Source organism: Lepidochelys kempii, chromosome 10, assembly GCF_965140265.1.
Source record: "Lepidochelys kempii isolate rLepKem1 chromosome 10, rLepKem1.hap2, whole genome shotgun sequence".
Classification (NCBI taxonomy): Eukaryota; Metazoa; Chordata; order Testudines; family Cheloniidae; genus Lepidochelys; species Lepidochelys kempii.
This window is the reverse complement of record NC_133265.1, coordinates 81,151,788-81,168,047: the sequence shown is the minus strand read 5'-3', so window position 1 is coordinate 81,168,047 and position 16,260 is coordinate 81,151,788. Positions and strand designations below refer to the sequence as shown.

At 43.1% G+C, this 16,260-nt stretch overlaps 2 protein-coding genes across 3 annotated transcripts in view; both read right to left on the bottom strand.

Moving 5' to 3' along the window:
* The window catches only part of PIAS1 (protein inhibitor of activated STAT 1), a 96,639-nt gene that overhangs the window by 40,730 nt on the left and 39,649 nt on the right, over nucleotides 1-16,260 (bottom strand). The gene's annotated exons all lie outside the window — the stretch shown is intronic.
* LOC140895126 (uncharacterized) lies at nucleotides 3,831-14,449 on the bottom strand. Its single transcript, XM_073304445.1, has 2 exons — nucleotides 5,488-14,449; nucleotides 3,831-4,899 (listed from the first exon to the last, which is right to left on the bottom strand). The coding sequence occupies exons 1-2, from the start codon at nucleotides 6,065-6,067 to the stop codon at nucleotides 4,499-4,501; spliced, it is 981 nt and encodes a 326-aa protein (XP_073160546.1). The 5' UTR covers nucleotides 6,068-14,449; the 3' UTR covers nucleotides 3,831-4,498.

Below are 16,260 nucleotides of genomic sequence, written 5' to 3'. Positions count from 1 at the left end.
TGCACAAATCCCACTGAAATTAGTGGGATCTGCAGATGTTCAGCATCTTTGAGGGGGGAAAAAATCAAGCCAGTTGATTTATTTAGGCACTTAAATCTGGATTTGGGGGCCCAACTTTAGCCATTTAGGCTTGAAATTTTTGGTCTCTGTCCCCTACAGCACTGATAGCAGCTGAGTAATCCTTAGGGATATTAAATAACTACCTTTATCAAGGACCCTTTACAGGAATATTACAATGCTGGTTAAAGGAGCCTCATGAAGTGAAGTATATTTTCAGCCTATACTGAGATGAAAGTGGCTGAAATTCTATAACAAGCATTAGAGTTTGGGGCAGCCAAAAGGCTCCATTTTGCTTGGGAATCTGCCTCTTAAGACATGCAAACAAAGCCTTAAGATTAGGTAATTCAGGGTAATACCAAACCCTATAATGACAACCACCAAATCTTTGTGTCACGTTTGTTTTCTCGAGCATTTTGATTTGTTTTTTTTTTAAGCTATGGTGAGGTAAGAGAAGCACTGACTGAGAAATTCCAGATTAAGGTTCCTTCTAATGCCAATAGCCCTTCTGGTACCTACTAAAGAAAATTACGGTTTTTCTGTTGGGTTTGGAGGTCAACAAGGTCCCAGAGCATTTGCCAGCTCAGCATCCTCTCTTACAGACAGATGTGTGTACAACCTAAACGGAATACACACACACACACAATTTGGCAAAGCACTTCTGCGCATGCTGTACTTTGACAATGGGACTACTCATATGCTTTGAGTTAACCATGTGCTTAAGTGCTTGTTAAACTGGGGCCATAGTTCCTTCTGGCACAAATTCCACTCTGATCTTGGACAGGCAACATCTAACAATCAACCATTGCAGGACCCATTCAGAGGGAGCAGCAGATATGCCTTTGAAGACATGTATACTCCATACTGAAGTATCTTGTAAGACGCAAGACTTCAGTTCTGAAGATTGCTCAATCTCTTTGCCTTGCTATCTGCTACACAGTAAATTGAAAAACTAAATTCCATCTCCTGCAGCTAAAAAGCTAACAGGTTGGTTAGAAACTACACTAGACTTGAAAATATGGAGACCCTAGACTACAGAATGATTGATTTCTTGTATTTAAGGGATACAAAGTGCAAATAAGAAGCTGAAACAAAAAATTACAATAAATTAATGTATTGTGTTTCTAGTTCAGTCAAACCACAAGAAAGAAAAATTAGCAGTTCACTCTTGCATTACTAAAAGAGTTGCAAAACCGGAAATCAGAAAGCTCACAGCGGAGCTGAAACAACTTGGTGTTTTGTTGAACTTCCTCCCACAAAGCACATCAACATATGTGCCTTTTCTTTCTCACTTGTTAAAAGAGATAGTAAAAGCTTTACTTCCCTAATAAGCCTCACCCTGGTTATGCATAGCAATGGGTCTGCCTACCAATATATGAAAGGCAAAAATTGTTACTAAGTCAAGTATTTGCAGCTTCAAAATTAGATTTCTAAGTGTACAAATTAGATTGTCTAGTGAATAGCCTTGACTGCAGTCAGTCTTACCAAAAGAACTTCGATGAAGTGGGTTTTAGCCCACGAAAGCTTATGCCCAAATACATGAGTTAGTCTCTACGGGTATGTCTACACTATGGAATAAGGTTGAATTTATAGAAGTCGGTTTTTTAGAAATCGGTTTTATATATTCGAGTGTGTGTGTCCCCACAGAAAATGCTCTAAGTGCATTAAGTGCATTAACTCGGCGGAGCGCTTCCACAGTACCGAGGCTAGAGTCAACTTCCGGAGCGTTGCACTGTGGGTAGCTATCCCACAGTTCCCGCAGTCTCCGCTGCCCATTGGAATTCTGGGTTGAGATCCCAATGCCTGATGGGGCTAAAACATTGTCACGGGTGGTTCTGGGTACATATCGTCAGGCCCCTGTTCCCTCCCTCCCTCCGTGAAAGCAAGGGCAGACAATCATTTCGCGCCTTTTTTCCTGAGTTACCTGTGCAGACGCCATACCACTGCAAGCATGGAGCCCGCTCAGGTAACCGTCACCCTATGTCTCCTGGGTGCTGGCAGACGCGGTACGGCTTTGCTGCACAGTAGCAGCAACCCATTGCCTTCTGGCAGCAGACGGTGCAATACGATTGGTAGTCGTCCTCGTCGTGTCCGAGGAGCTCCTGGCCACGTTGGCTGGGAGCGCCTGGGCAGACATGGGCGCAGGGACTAAATTTGGAGTGACTTGACCAGGTCATTCTCTTTAGTCCTGCAGTCAGTCCTATTGAACCGTCTTATGGTGAGCGGGCAGGCGATACGGACTGCTAGTAGTCGTATTGTACCATCTTCTGCCAGGCAGGCAAGAGATGAGGATGGCTAGCAGTCGTACTGTACCATCTTCTGCCGAGCAGCCATGCGATGTGGATGGCATGCAGTCCTTCTGCACCGTCTGCTGCCAGCCAAAGATGTAAAAGTTAGATGGAGTGGGTCAAAACAAGAAATAGACCAGATTTGTTTTGTACTCATTTGCCTCCTCCCCTGTCTAGGGGACTCATTCCTCTAGGTCACACTGCAGTCACTCACAGAGAAGGTGCAGCGAGGTAAATCTAGCCATGTATCAATCAGAGGCCAGCCTAACCTCCTTGTTCCAATAAGAACGATAACTTAGGTGCACCATTTCTTATTGGAACCCTCCGTGAAGTCCTGCCTGAAATACTCCTTGATGTAAAGACACCCACTTTGTTGATTTTAGCTCCCTGAAGCCAACCCTGTAAGCCGTGTCATCAGTCGCCCCTCCGTCAGAGCAACAGCAGACAATCGTTCCGCGCCTTTTTTCTGTGCGGACGCCATACCAAGGCAAGCATGGAGGCCGCTCAGCTCACTTTGGCAATTAGGAGCACATTAAACACCACACGAATTATCCAGCAGTATATGCAGCACCAGAACCTGGCAAAGCGATACCGGGCGAGGAGGCGACGTCAGCGCGGTCACGTGAGTGATCAGGACATGGACACAGATTTCTCTGAAAGCATAGGCCCTGCCAATGTATGCATCATGGTGCTAATGGGGCAGGTTCATGCTGTGGAACGCCGATTCTGGGCTCGGGAAACAAGCACAGACTGGTGGGACCGCATAGTGTTGCAGGTCTGGGACGATTCCCAGTGGCTGCGAAACTTTCGCATGCGTAAGGGCACTTTCGTGGAACTTTGTGACTTGCTTTCCCCTGCCCTGAGGCGCATGAATACCAAGATGAGAGCAGCCCTCACAGTTGAGAAGCGAATGGCAATAGCCCTGTGGAAGCTTGCAACGCCAGACAGCTACCGGTCAGCTGGTAATCAATTTGGAGTGGGCAAATCTACTGTGGGGGCTGCTGTGATGCAAGTAGCCCACGCAATCAAAGATCTGCTGATATCAAGGGTAGTGACCCTGGGAAATGTGCAGGTCATAGTGGATGGCTTTGCTGCAATGGGATTCGCTAACTGTGGTGGGGCTATAGACGGAACCCATATCCCTATCTTGGCACCGGAGCACCAAGCCGCCGAGTACATAAACCGCAAGGGGTACTTTTCGATAGTGCTGCAAGCTCTGGTGGATCACAAGGGACGTTTCACCAACATCAACGTGGGATGGCCGGGAAAGGTGCATGATGCTCGCATCTTCAGGAACTCTGGTCTGTTTCAAAAGCTGCAGGAAGGGACTTTATTCCCAGACCAGAAAATAACTGTTGGGGATGTTGAAATGCCTATAGTTATCCTTGGGGACCCAGCCTACCCCTTAATGCCATGGCTCATGAAGCCGTACACAGGCAGCCTGGACAGTGGTCAGGAGCTGTTCAACTACAGGCTGAGCAAGTGCAGAATGGTGGTAGAATGTGCATTTGGACGTTTAAAGGCGCGCTGGCGCAGTTTACTGACTCGCTTAGACCTCAGCGAAACCAATATTCCCACTGTTATTACTGCTTGCTGTGTGCTCCACAATATCTGTGAGAGTAAGGGGGAGACATTTATGGCGGGGTGGGAGGTTGAGGCAAATCGCCTGGCTGCTGGTTACGTGCAGCCAGACACCAGGGCGGTTAGAAGAGCACAGGAGGGAGCGGTACGCATCAGAGAAGCTTTGAAAACCAGTTTCATGACTGGCCAGGCTACGGTGTGAAAGTTCTGTTTCTCCTTGATGAAACCCCTTCCGCCCCTTGGTTCACTCTACTTCCCTGTAAGCTAACCACCCGCCCCTCCTCCCTTCAATCACCGCTTGCAGAGGCAATAAAGTCATTGTTGCTTCACATTCATGCATTCTTTATTCATTCATCACACAAATAGGGGGATGACTATCAAGGTAGCCCAGGAGGGGTGGTGGAGAAGGGAAGGAAAATGCCACACAGCACTTTAAGCACAGCACTTTAAAAGTTCACAACTTTAAAATTTATTGAATGACAGCCTTCTTTTTTTTGGGCAATCCTCTGTGGTGGAGTGGCTGGTTGGCCGGAGGCCCCCTCACCGCGTTCTTGGGTGTCTGGGTGTGGAGGCTATGGAACTTGGGGAGGAGCGCAGTTGGTTACAGAGGGGCAGCAGTGGCAGTCTGTGCTCCAGCTGCCTTTGCTGCAGCTCAACCATACACTGGTTTGATCCTCCAGCAGCCTCAGCATTGAATCCTGCCTCCTCTCATCACGCTGCCGCCACATTTGAGCTTCAGCCCTGTCTTCAGCCCGCCACTTACTCTCTTCAGCCCGCCACCTCTCCTCCCGGTCATTTTGTGCTTTCCTGCACTCTGACATTATTTGCCTCCACGCATTCGTCTGTGCTCTGTCAGTGTGGGAGGACAGCATGAGCTCGGAGAACATTTCATCGCGAGTGCTTTTTTTTTTCTTTCTAAGCTTCACTAGCCTCTGGGAAGGAGAAGATCCTGTGATCATTGAAACACATGCAGCTGGTGGAGAAAAAAAAAGGGACAGCGGTATTTAAAAAGACACATTTTATAAAACAGTGGCTACACTCTTTCAGGGTAAACCTTGCTGTTAACATTACATACATAGCACATGTGCTTTCGTTACAAGGTCGCATTTTGCCTCCTCCCACCGCGTGACTACCCCCTCAACCTTCCCCCCTCCCTGTGGCTAACAGCGGGGAACATTTCTGTTTAGCCACAGGCAAACAGCCCAGCAGGAATGGGCTCCTCTGAATGTCCCCTGAAGAAAAGCACTCTATTTCAACCAGGTGACCATGAATGATATCTCACTCTCCTGAGGATAACACAGAGAGATAAAGAACGGATGTTGTTTGAATGCCAGCAAACATACACTGCAATGCTTTGTTCTACAATGATTCCCGAGCACGTGTTACTGGCCTGGAGTGGTAAAGTGTCCTACCATGGAGGACGCAATAAGGCTGCCCTCCCCAGAAACCTTTTGCAAAGGCTTTAGGACTACATCTAGGAGAACCGCAAATGCCAGGGCAAAGTAATCCTTTCACATGCTTGCTTTTAAACCATGTATAGTATTTTAAAAGGTACACTCACCAGAGGTCCCTTCTCCGTCTGCTGGGTCCAGGAGGCAGCCTTGGGTGGGTTCGGGGGGTACTGGCTCCAGGTCTAGGGTGAGAAACAGTTCCTGGCTGTCGGGAAAACCGGTTTCTCCGCTTGCTTGCTGTGAGCTATCTACAACCTCCTCCTCCTCATCTTCTTCGTCCCCAAAACCTGCTTCCGTATTACCTCCATTTCCATTGAAGGAGTCAAACAACACGGCTGGGGTAGTGGTGGCTGAACCCCCTAAAATGGCATGCAGCTCATCATAGAAGCGGCATGTTTGGGGCTCTGACCCAGAGCGGCTGTTCGCCTCTCTGGTTTTCTGGTAGGCTTGCCTCAGCTCCTTCAGTTTCACGCGGCACTGCTTCGGGTCCCTGTTATGGCCTCTGTCCTTCATGCCCTGGGAGATTTTCACAAAGGTTTTGGCATTTCGAAAACTGGAACGGAGTTCTGATAGCACGGATTCCTCTCCCCAAACAGCGATCAGATCCCGTACCTCCCGTTCGGTCCATGCTGGAGCTCTTTTGCGATTCTGGGACTCCATCATGGTCACCTGTGCTGATGAGCTCTGCATGGTCACCTGCAGCTTGCCACGCTGGCCAAACAGGAAATGAGATTCAAAAGTTCGCGGTTCTTTTCCTGTCTACCTGGCCAGTGCATCTGAGTTGAGAGTGCTGTCCAGAGCGGTCATAATGGAACACTCTGGGATAGCTCCCGGAGGCCAATACCATCGAATTGTGTCTACAGTACCCCAAATTCGAGCCGGCAACGTCGATTTAAGCGCTAATCCACTTGTCAGGGGTGGAGTAAGGAAATCGATTTTAAGAGCCCTTTAAGCCGAAATAAAGGGCTTCATTGTGTGGATGGGTGCAGGTTTACATCGATTTAACGCTGTTAAATTCGACCTAACGTCCTAGTGTAGACCAGGGCTAAGGCGCCACAAATACTCCTCGCTTTTTTTGCTGATACAGACTAACACTGTTACCACTCTGAAACCTGTTCATTATGACTGTAGTTCAGTGGTATGATCTACTCTCATTGAATGCCCAAGGGTCAGCTGAATTCTTAACACATGATTAACCACTCCCTTTAATGGCTACTTTTTAGGTAAATGTAAATAAAAGATGTGCCACTCTCCTAACTGCTTCCAGAAAGCAGATATGAGAGGTGCAGGATTTCAAGAAAAGAACTGGGTCTGACTGAGACCCAGGGCATCCAGCAGAAGTGGTTTCCACTTGCTGGAGACAGGAATCATTGGAGCCTGTCAGCCAAGAAACACCATGTGTAGGACTGCCAACTCTGACAGAAGTTATTCCAGGAGATTCCCGCCCCCCCTCCGATGTGAATGTCATTTTCTTAAAATATCCTATTAAAATCTCCTGGATTGCTTTCCATAGTCACCGGGAGATTGATGCCAATTCTGGGAGACTCCAGGCCAAACCTGGAGGATTGGCAACCCTGTTTACACAGGTAAAGGGACATCACTAAAAGCTCTGTTCTTCTGTCTTCCCCTGCTGTAAGGCTATGACAGGTAGACAAAATCATAGCCTTCCAGCAGGGGAAGACATTCAAAATCAAAATTTACATGGCTTATATCTATATATCTTTTAGATCAGGATACAGTAAATGCCAGTTCATAGCGGACCGTAATCATTAGCTATATGATAGGTAACCCATTTTATTTAGCGAGGTTCTAGAAGAGTAAAACCTCCCACAGTACTTGTTATCTTTTAATGTAAAAAGCAAGTTCAAAAATTTGCAGTTACAACCACACAAAAATACCATCTACTTGTTGCAAAAACTTCATGTAGGTATTTCTAATGCGGTCTTCACCATGGTATCTGAGCACCAAGAAAGTTATGGAAAATCAATTATCTCACTGCTAAACACCAGAAAGAGCTAGTTTATAAGTCTTAGCATAGGGAATATGGAGTATATTCTAAATGTAACATAAAAAGAGGCAATCAGAATCCCAGAAACCGCCTTTCAAATAGTATAGACACACACAATCACTCTAGAGAGAAATATCTAGCAAAAAGAACAAGAGTACTTGTGGCACCTTAGAGACTAACAAATTTATTGGCGCATAAGCTTTTGTGGGCTACGGCCCACTTTATTGGATGCATAGAATGGAACATATAGTAAGAAGATATACATACACACACACACATACACACACACACACACACACACACACACAGAGAAGGTGGAAGTTGCCAGACAAAAGAAATATCTAGATCGCTCATAGTTCAAATACTCAAACATAATTGCTAACATAATTGCAAAAAGGCTAACTATTGTTTCCATTATAACTTGTTGCTGAGTGAATTCAAATTTGGTTATCCTGATTTGAGGGCACTCAGTACTTGAATGATCAGGCCCAAAGTATGTACACTGAAATGTACACTCTTTAACCTTGGGGTAAAACAAAAGGTGTATATTTACTCATTTGATAGCTTTTTGGGTAGTTATACTGGGGAAAATCGTGCTTCTACTCAAGTCAATAATTCCTACGAACTTCAATAGGGTCAGGATTTTACCCCCATAGTTTTATCAATGGTTTATCTCTCTCTCTCACACACACTCACACACTTACTTTAAACTTTTCAGAGTACAGGCCTACACCCTGAGCACCAGAACTATTGCAACACCGACAGATCCCAGTTGTCAGCAGGTGGGATCAAACCTGGAACCTCTGGAGCTTAGTGCACGAGCCTCTACTGCATGAACTAAAATGCAGCACAAATATGGCTGCATTTGTTGATTTATCAAGAACCACATTCTAGTGAGATATAATTTTTTTTTTAGTCTTCAGTTGTTCTTGCATTTTTATTCTCCACTTCTAATCCTGATCTTGAATGGTGTGGATTTTATTAAACAAGCTCATTTTGAGGTTTTGAGCCCTTAAGAAGTCTCCAAACTACTAAACTTGAAAAGTGAATATATTTTAAAGATTGGTGAGGATTATGTCAATCCTAGTGTACCAGAAATCAGCTTACATTTAAATGTAAGATCCAATTATAAAAACCCTGAAAAATCACGTTTAATGCAACCATCACATTCTACAGTAAGACCTGTGATCATCAGTTCAAATTTGAATAAATTTCTTTAATTCAGAACTAATTAAATAAAGTTTGGTCAACCACGTAGCCGTGCTATATGCAGGGAGATCTCCAGCAGGCAAATTTGAGCCACTACTATTAATATACTGCTTCAGCATTCGTCCCTTCATGTTACAATTCGATTTTGACAGCTCGTTATATACTAAAATCACTCCCATAAAAACCTAGGTTTTTTTTTTAAAATTAAGTAAATCGCTTAAAGTTTAGCTTTTACAGCACAAACTACAGCTATTTTGCACACTAACAGCATATAGCTGATGCACTATTTGCCTAATGTGTTTGATAAGGGTTTGACATTTGCAATTGACATCACATCAACTTCTCCATTTTCTCAGTTTCATGTGTGTCAGTTTTAAGCTGCTAAGCAAAAATCAGTTGGTCACAAGCACAATTTTCTGATTTTTAGATCTACCAAACCAATTGTGAAAGTGGGATGACCACCAACTACCTGCTTATCTGCATAAAAAGTGTTTTATTCCGAGGCCTTTCTATGGTATTCATTATAGTAACAAACTAAAATTTTGCAAGATTTGTGCGCGCGTGTGCACACACACACACAAACTAGTCTGACAGACATTCACTTTTCCGTGTTACTAACCTTTCCTAACTGTGTTCTCAATTTAGTGACAGAATCTGTACAGGCTTTGTATGCTTCTTTCACATGACCAGATAGGATTCCCCTTGAAGCTAGAAAGCCTATGTTACAGTTTTCACATATATTCAGGTATTTTAGAGTTATTCTGACAGACCAAAACCAGACTACGAGCCTAACATTTCCCATATAGTTAGGTGTGCCAATATAGCACAAAAAGTGTTCACTCTTTAAACGTTAATATTTTTACAGAAAATCTAGAAAGGGACATGTTTTCCTAGTGTGAAAGCATTCTGTAGCTAAAGCAATACCCCTTCAGTATTTTCTGAGAGGGAAAAAATACCCACCCCCCACAAGCCCGGAACAATTTTAGAAAAGTTCTATAGGTGGTTCAGACTATATTTTCACTAAATAAGAACATAATGTACTCGTTTAATTCTGCTGGGTGAATCATTGCCAATTCGCTTAGACAAGATAATTTTCAGCAAGGTAAAGATGTTATACCCAGAAGTCAAGTCAAGTCACGATTGTTTGCATCATCAGTCAACTGTAGGTTCACTCCAGAATGTTTTAGTAAGATACCCTAGAGATACCCAAAACAACGCAAAGAAGATTCTTCACTAAGGGACTGTGACAGAATATACCCGTGTTCACACCCTACACACACTTTGAATAATGTTTGTACAAGTTATGCCTTGCAAGGTATCATTTAAAAATTCAACTTGCTGATTAATACTACCATAACAAAATACACATAGCAATATTGTATGCAAAGTTATAAATATAAGCTGAAAGGATGACTCAAGTCTGCTTCCAAGTCTAGGGAGTGGTTAACCAGTTCCTTAGAGACAAAGGGAAAGCAACTAAGCTGATGGACCATTACCTGCTAAGTGGCCATTCTTTGGCAAGGAAGGGGGTAGGGACAAAAATCTGCATCTGAGCAAAGAAACAGCATGAAGTTCCCTTTCTTCACCAGGCTGCCTGTGACCTTGCTCCCAGCTGTAAATGCTTCTCAAAGAGGGACAGGACTATAAAAAGAAGGGGCAGACACTCCAAAACACTCCCCACTCATCACATTCTCTGCACCAGAGAGGACAAAAGGAAACAGCCACTGGGCTTTGGGGTAGCGGTCCTGACCTGAAGAGTTTTGTCAGTAATCTTACTGGAATTATGTGGTGAGAATTGCTTGAATCTAATATAATTTAAGTTGGACACTAGTAAGGAATTTATATTTTTCTTGTATGCCTCATTACTTAAAATCTCTCTTTGTTACTGTTAATAAACTTAATTAATTGTTTTCACTAATCCAGTGCACAACCGTAAGTGTTCAAGTAACTCCATTTGGGGTAATAAGCAGCGTGTAGATTATTCCCCTAAAGAATAACAGATTTAATATATTTGTACTGTCCAGGAGAGGGCTGGCAGTACAGGACATACATTTCTAGGGGAAAATCTGGGATTGGGAGCGTTGGAGTCACCCTGTGCTAATCTTTCTGGCTGGTAAGAGCAGAGATGTGGCTGGCTGGCTGCAGCACATACAGAACAGACATAGTAGGTAGAGACTTACATGCTGGAGGCTGTCAGCAGTCCAGGTTGGTGGCTACAGCAGCAAGGCATTGTAAAGGTCACCCCATGTTACAGGACAGGTGTGACATAGCCCCCACTAGTCTAGATTATGCCACGGTATGTCACAAGGACATACAGGTGAGTCGCATCATACGCGCATTTAACTTACGCAAATTCATCTATACGCGCTCGGCAAAAAAAACAAGATACCTGTAAATAACGCGGGTGATTCCACCCATCTTTCCACTCAATGAGCGTATGGCCCGGAGTGAGCGTGAGATGGGAGACATGAACCTGCTGTTCCCTCAGTTGGTCTCAGTTCTGGCGTGCCTCTCATAGTGTGAGCATCTCGCTGTGCTGAGTGTGATTCTAGTGTTTAAAGATACTGTACCTATTTTTTCTACAACATGGCCCCTAAACACAAGCCAACTACTTCATCTGGTGCTCAACCGAAGAAACAGCGATCTGTTCCAACGCTGGAAGAAAAACTGGCTGTGTTAGACTTATTGAGAGACGGTATGTCGGTCTCCAACACGGAGCGTAAATATGGCCGCAACGAATCTAGCATCTGTGCCATCAAGATTTGCGAGAGAGAAAATTCGTCAAGCCGTGGCATCAAGTGCTCCAATAACTGCTAAGGTGACGAGCCAGTGTGTGATAAAACTTTAGTGAAGACTGAAAAGGCATTAAACTTATGACTGGAAGACATGAACCGTAAACGTGTGCCGATCGATGGCAACGCATTGCGAGAAAAGGCTCTTAGCCTCTACGCGCTGTTCAAACCTCCCGCCAAAGAGAGACAGACAGCCTTCTGACGAGAAGGAATTCAAAGCTAGCCAAGGTTGGCTTAACAGTTTTAGGGACCGCTTCGACCTCAAAAACGTGCAGACTACTGGTGAAGCTGCATCTGACAACGAAGAGGCAGCAAAAACCTACCCCGAACAATTAAAGAAAATCATAGAAGAAAAGGGCTATCTTCCCGAACAAGTTTTTAATGCTGATGAGACTGGGCTCTTCTGGGAAAAAATGCCCAACCGCACTTATACTTCAAAATCAGAAAGACAAGTCCCTGACTTCAAAACAGCTAAAGACCGTGTGACTGTGTTGTTTTGTGGCAATGCATCTAGGCATTTAATAAAGCCGGGCTTGCTCCACAGGGCTGCAAATCCCCGTGCACTAAAAGGCACAAACACAAATCTCCTGCCTGTGTTCTGGCAATCAAATAAAAAGGCTTGGGTGACAGCAGCATTGTTTCTGGATTGGTTCCACAGTGTTTCATTCCGGAGGTCAAGTGGTACCTCGAAGAGAAAGGACTTGACTTTAAAGTGTTGCTGATTGTAGACAATGCTCCTGGCCACCCTGCGGCACTCCAGTTTGCACATAATGACGTTGAAGTAGTCTCTCTCTCCCCCCACAATACCACCTTCATCCTCCAACCTCTTGACCAAGGCATGATTCGCTGTTTCAAGGCCACATACACAAGGCTTACATTCTCACGGATACGTAGCGCTATGGATGCTGATCCCAATCTTAATGTGATGGAGTGTTGGTAGTCCTTCAACACTGCCGACTGCATCATTTATATTAAACAGGCAATGGATGCAATCAAGCCTGAAACAGTCAATGCATGTTGGCAAAACCTATGGAAAGAATGTGTGAATGATTTTACGGGTTTCCAGACCATTCACAAAGAAGTGAAACACATTGTTCAGGTGGCCAGGCAAGTGGGTGGTGATCGCTTCGTCGACACCCTTGAGGAAGAAATTGAAGAATTAATTGAGGGCCATAGAGAAACGGCCTAACGAAGAATCAGAGGAACTGACAAAATCATCTACAGAAGACGAAGATGACGACGACGAACAGGAAGAGCCAGCAAGTTGGAATCTTCATAAATTTGCTGAAGTGTTCCAAGCAGCAAAACACTTGAATGATTTAATTTCTGAATACGATCCCTCTATGGAACGAAGCCTCAAAATCACACGGAGTATTACGGACGATTTGAGACCATATCAAGAAATGTTTGAGTAGCTCAAGAGACAACAGCGACAGTTGCCAATCACCATGTTTTTCCAGGAAAAACAACCAGCAGCAGATGAGCCTACGCAATCAACTCCTCGAGCTGAACCAGAGCCAACCACTTTGTCTACGACTCGCTCTCCGTCACCCAAGCTCTCCATCACCTCCGTCTCCTGGATCGACATCAAGCCCTGATGACCCCCCCGTAATTAAAAAGACAGTACTGTAAAATTATATTTTGCATATATACTCTATTATATACTGTACGTTACTGTATACATATTACTGTACAGGGTTGTATACACAAAACCATGTACAGTATACTGTACTTTATGGGCAATTTAAGGGATTTTCTAGGGTAATTTTTACTATATGCGATTTTCGCCTTACGCGCTGACTTTAGAACCTAACCCCCGCGTAAGATGCGACTCTACTGTATAAGAATTGGGATTTATTACAGAACTATGCTTTTGAGGGTTTGCTGTAAAGCCTCATCATTAGGCTTGGCAGAATTAAGTTTGAATTTTTTTAAATAGTTTCAACAGGTAATATTTTTAAGCTTTTAATTTTTTTTATTGATTTAAATTTTCAGTTATGAAAAATTATTAATGGGAGGTCAGACAATTATTGAATCTCAATGTCTCCTGACATTAAAAGTCAAAGCTTTACATACAAATTGCCCTCATCACATGTCAAAATACAGAAAGTAAATATCCTTAAATCATCAAATTATCCCCTTTTTGCTATTCATTCACTAGTCCATTTGTAACAAGCCTAATTCAAAAAATTTTAAATGACTGGATTGTGACTCAAGTTATCAAGCAGCATTTTTCTTTCTTTGCCTATCTGTGACTTTGATGATCATTGATAGAAATATATTTTTGTTGCTTTGTGTATGTGCAGTGAAATTGATGTTTACTGACATTCACCAATAAAAATCTAGTCCTTCCAAGCCTACTCATGATCAATATTCATTGCTAGAACACATTTAATTAGAGATTATACTAATCATCTTAAATCAGGTGCATCGTCTAATGCAGATGCTTTCTTGACTTTGCAACATCTAACATTGCTAAAAATCAACCGTGTCCCATACACTGCTGAGCTGGGACCAGACATCTCCTGTTCTCATAAAAAAAACAAAAAACAAAAAAACCACAAGCCTAGAGGCAGCCCCCTTGGGGCCAGAAGGGATGTTGTAAATCCCTTCAAGTCTCAATGCTACAGACAATATAAGCATAATCTTTTTTATTAACTGCAGGGCTGTGGAAAAGCTAAACAAGAGTTGTGCACTGGAAATGCTCTGAAGGAAAAATGAGAGAATCTGCAATTGAATAGAGCAATGGCAGGGAATAATAATTCCACTACTCTGTACTGTGGAGTCTGCTATTTTGAGTTCTCAAAAAGAGCACAGCTAATGTAAAGCACTAGCCCTGTAGATTTGAGGTTTACAAGTCCAATGTCGCTTTGTGAATATACTGTCCCTGCACTGGTACAGCTCACTACTGCAAAGTATGTGGTATATTACAAGTCCAGAGAAGATAAACAGTTGATTGAATAGCTACTGTATAGCCCTCTAACATTGGCTGTCTGTCACAGAGAACATAGCACCAGGATTCAGAGTAGCAGCCATGTTAGTCTGTATCCGCAAAAAGAAAAGGAGGACTTGTGGCACCTTAGAGACTAACCAATTTATTTGAGCATAAGCTTTCGTGAGCTACAGCTCACTTCATCGGATGCATACTGTGTCATGAAAGCTCATGCTCAAATAAATTGGTTAGTCTCTAAGGTGCCACAAGTACTCCTTTTCTTTTTACAAATACAGACTAACACAGCTGTTACTCTAAAACCTGTCTAAATGGAATGTCTTCAATTGTGGGTGAAGTAATCAGCATTCCAGTTTCCAATCAATGATACCCATCTTACAGGCATAAAAACTTTTATTAACACTAATGTTTAAAATCAAGTTTACACAAGTTAAGAAGGAAGGTACTGTACATCTGGGGTTAGGCTTGAGTTATGAGAGATTCCAAGTATCGGTTACAAGGTTCACAAGATACATTCATAGCACATAACCAGAATAGACCTAAACTGGGGTGCGGGAGTTTTTAAAGCGTTAGTGAATAAGTGATCTCAGGTATGCCACCCACAGAACGTATTTAGAGTCCAAGTCAGTATTGGCATCACGAATAGGTACATGGGTGGGGTGCGTCCCTTGATGCTTCAGGGAAGGAAGTGGGTTATTTCTGTGACCGGCAGTCTTGTTTGCTCTATATTAGAAGATATTTTAACAGTCTGGAGCTACACTCTGAGGAAACAAGTGACAAGAGACTTACATCTATTGCCTTCTTTTGTTCTTGACGACAGAAAAAATGGCTGGTAAATTCCATTTGCCTACCTGGTAATCACATTAATTAGTGAATTGGCTACCTACAATATTTGAGTACAAAGGGTGTAACTCTATTTTGGGTATGACAAACAAAAGATCTGTGCCTTTTCGAGAATTTATGTAACCGAGTAATTACTCTGAAAAGGAATAAGTGAAACCTAAATAAATTAGGGTGCACAGAACTCAAGGAAAGTCTTTGACCAGTACCAGAGACTGACAACAAGTTCCATTTGTGAGAATCGGGGAGCTATTTGAATCCCAATTAAAGTCTCCAGGCTGGTCTCATCGTGGGAAGTGCAGGGATGAAATCAAAAAATTCCTATTCACCTATAAAAGGTCCAAGGAATAAAAGAAACCAAAAGATAACAGTGCAGGCTGTATTTCAAACAGGAGAAATCACAAGGAAGGTGCATCAGCCATTTGAAGACAAAGCAAGTGGTCTGGAAGACTAACACACTTTGAGGGTGGGGAAGGACTTCCTTGCAACAATGAAGGAGATACCTGAATATTTGGGGCAAACATCCATCAAAATAACTGAAGACAAACTAAAACTACCATGTACCCAATAACATAAAACAAACATTTTATTTTATTAAAGTAGAGAAATTAATACACAGCCTTTTTCTATATGGTAGTTAGTGGCACAGTGATTGTCAAGGAAGGCAGGTCCTCAATTGTATTTACATTTAGAAATACCTATTTGTAAACCAATTAAAGTCTTTTTAAAGTGTTATTTTTTTTTAAGCTGAATCAAGTGTTTACATCTGCCAATTGCTAAACCAGTGGGTTTTTCCTCACTGACATAAAAAAGCATTAGTGTGCGTTCTTCTTATATTTGTGGCTTTTTTTCAAAATGCCCCCATACCGCCTGTAGCCAGTTCTGCTAAAGACTAGACAATTACTATTTACCCTGCACTATAAGAAGAAACCAAAAGAACTGGTTCTGACATGCATGCCAGGAGTCCTACTGAAATCAATGGGACCACGTAAGCACTTAAAGTTAAAAAAGTGCTTTGCTGAACCAGGGATCCAGAACAGGAACACAAATTGCTATGTGCTGCTCTGTAAGACTCCAAATTACC

Coding starts and splice junctions, on each gene's coding strand:
- LOC140895126 (XM_073304445.1), bottom strand. CDS start 6,067: ATGCAGAGCTCATCAGCACAGGTGACCATGATGGAGTCCCAGAATCGC. Junction 4,900..5,487: donor AGACGGAGAAGGGACCTCTG/GTGAGTGTACCT, acceptor TTTCTCCACCAG/CTGCATGTGTTTCAATGATC.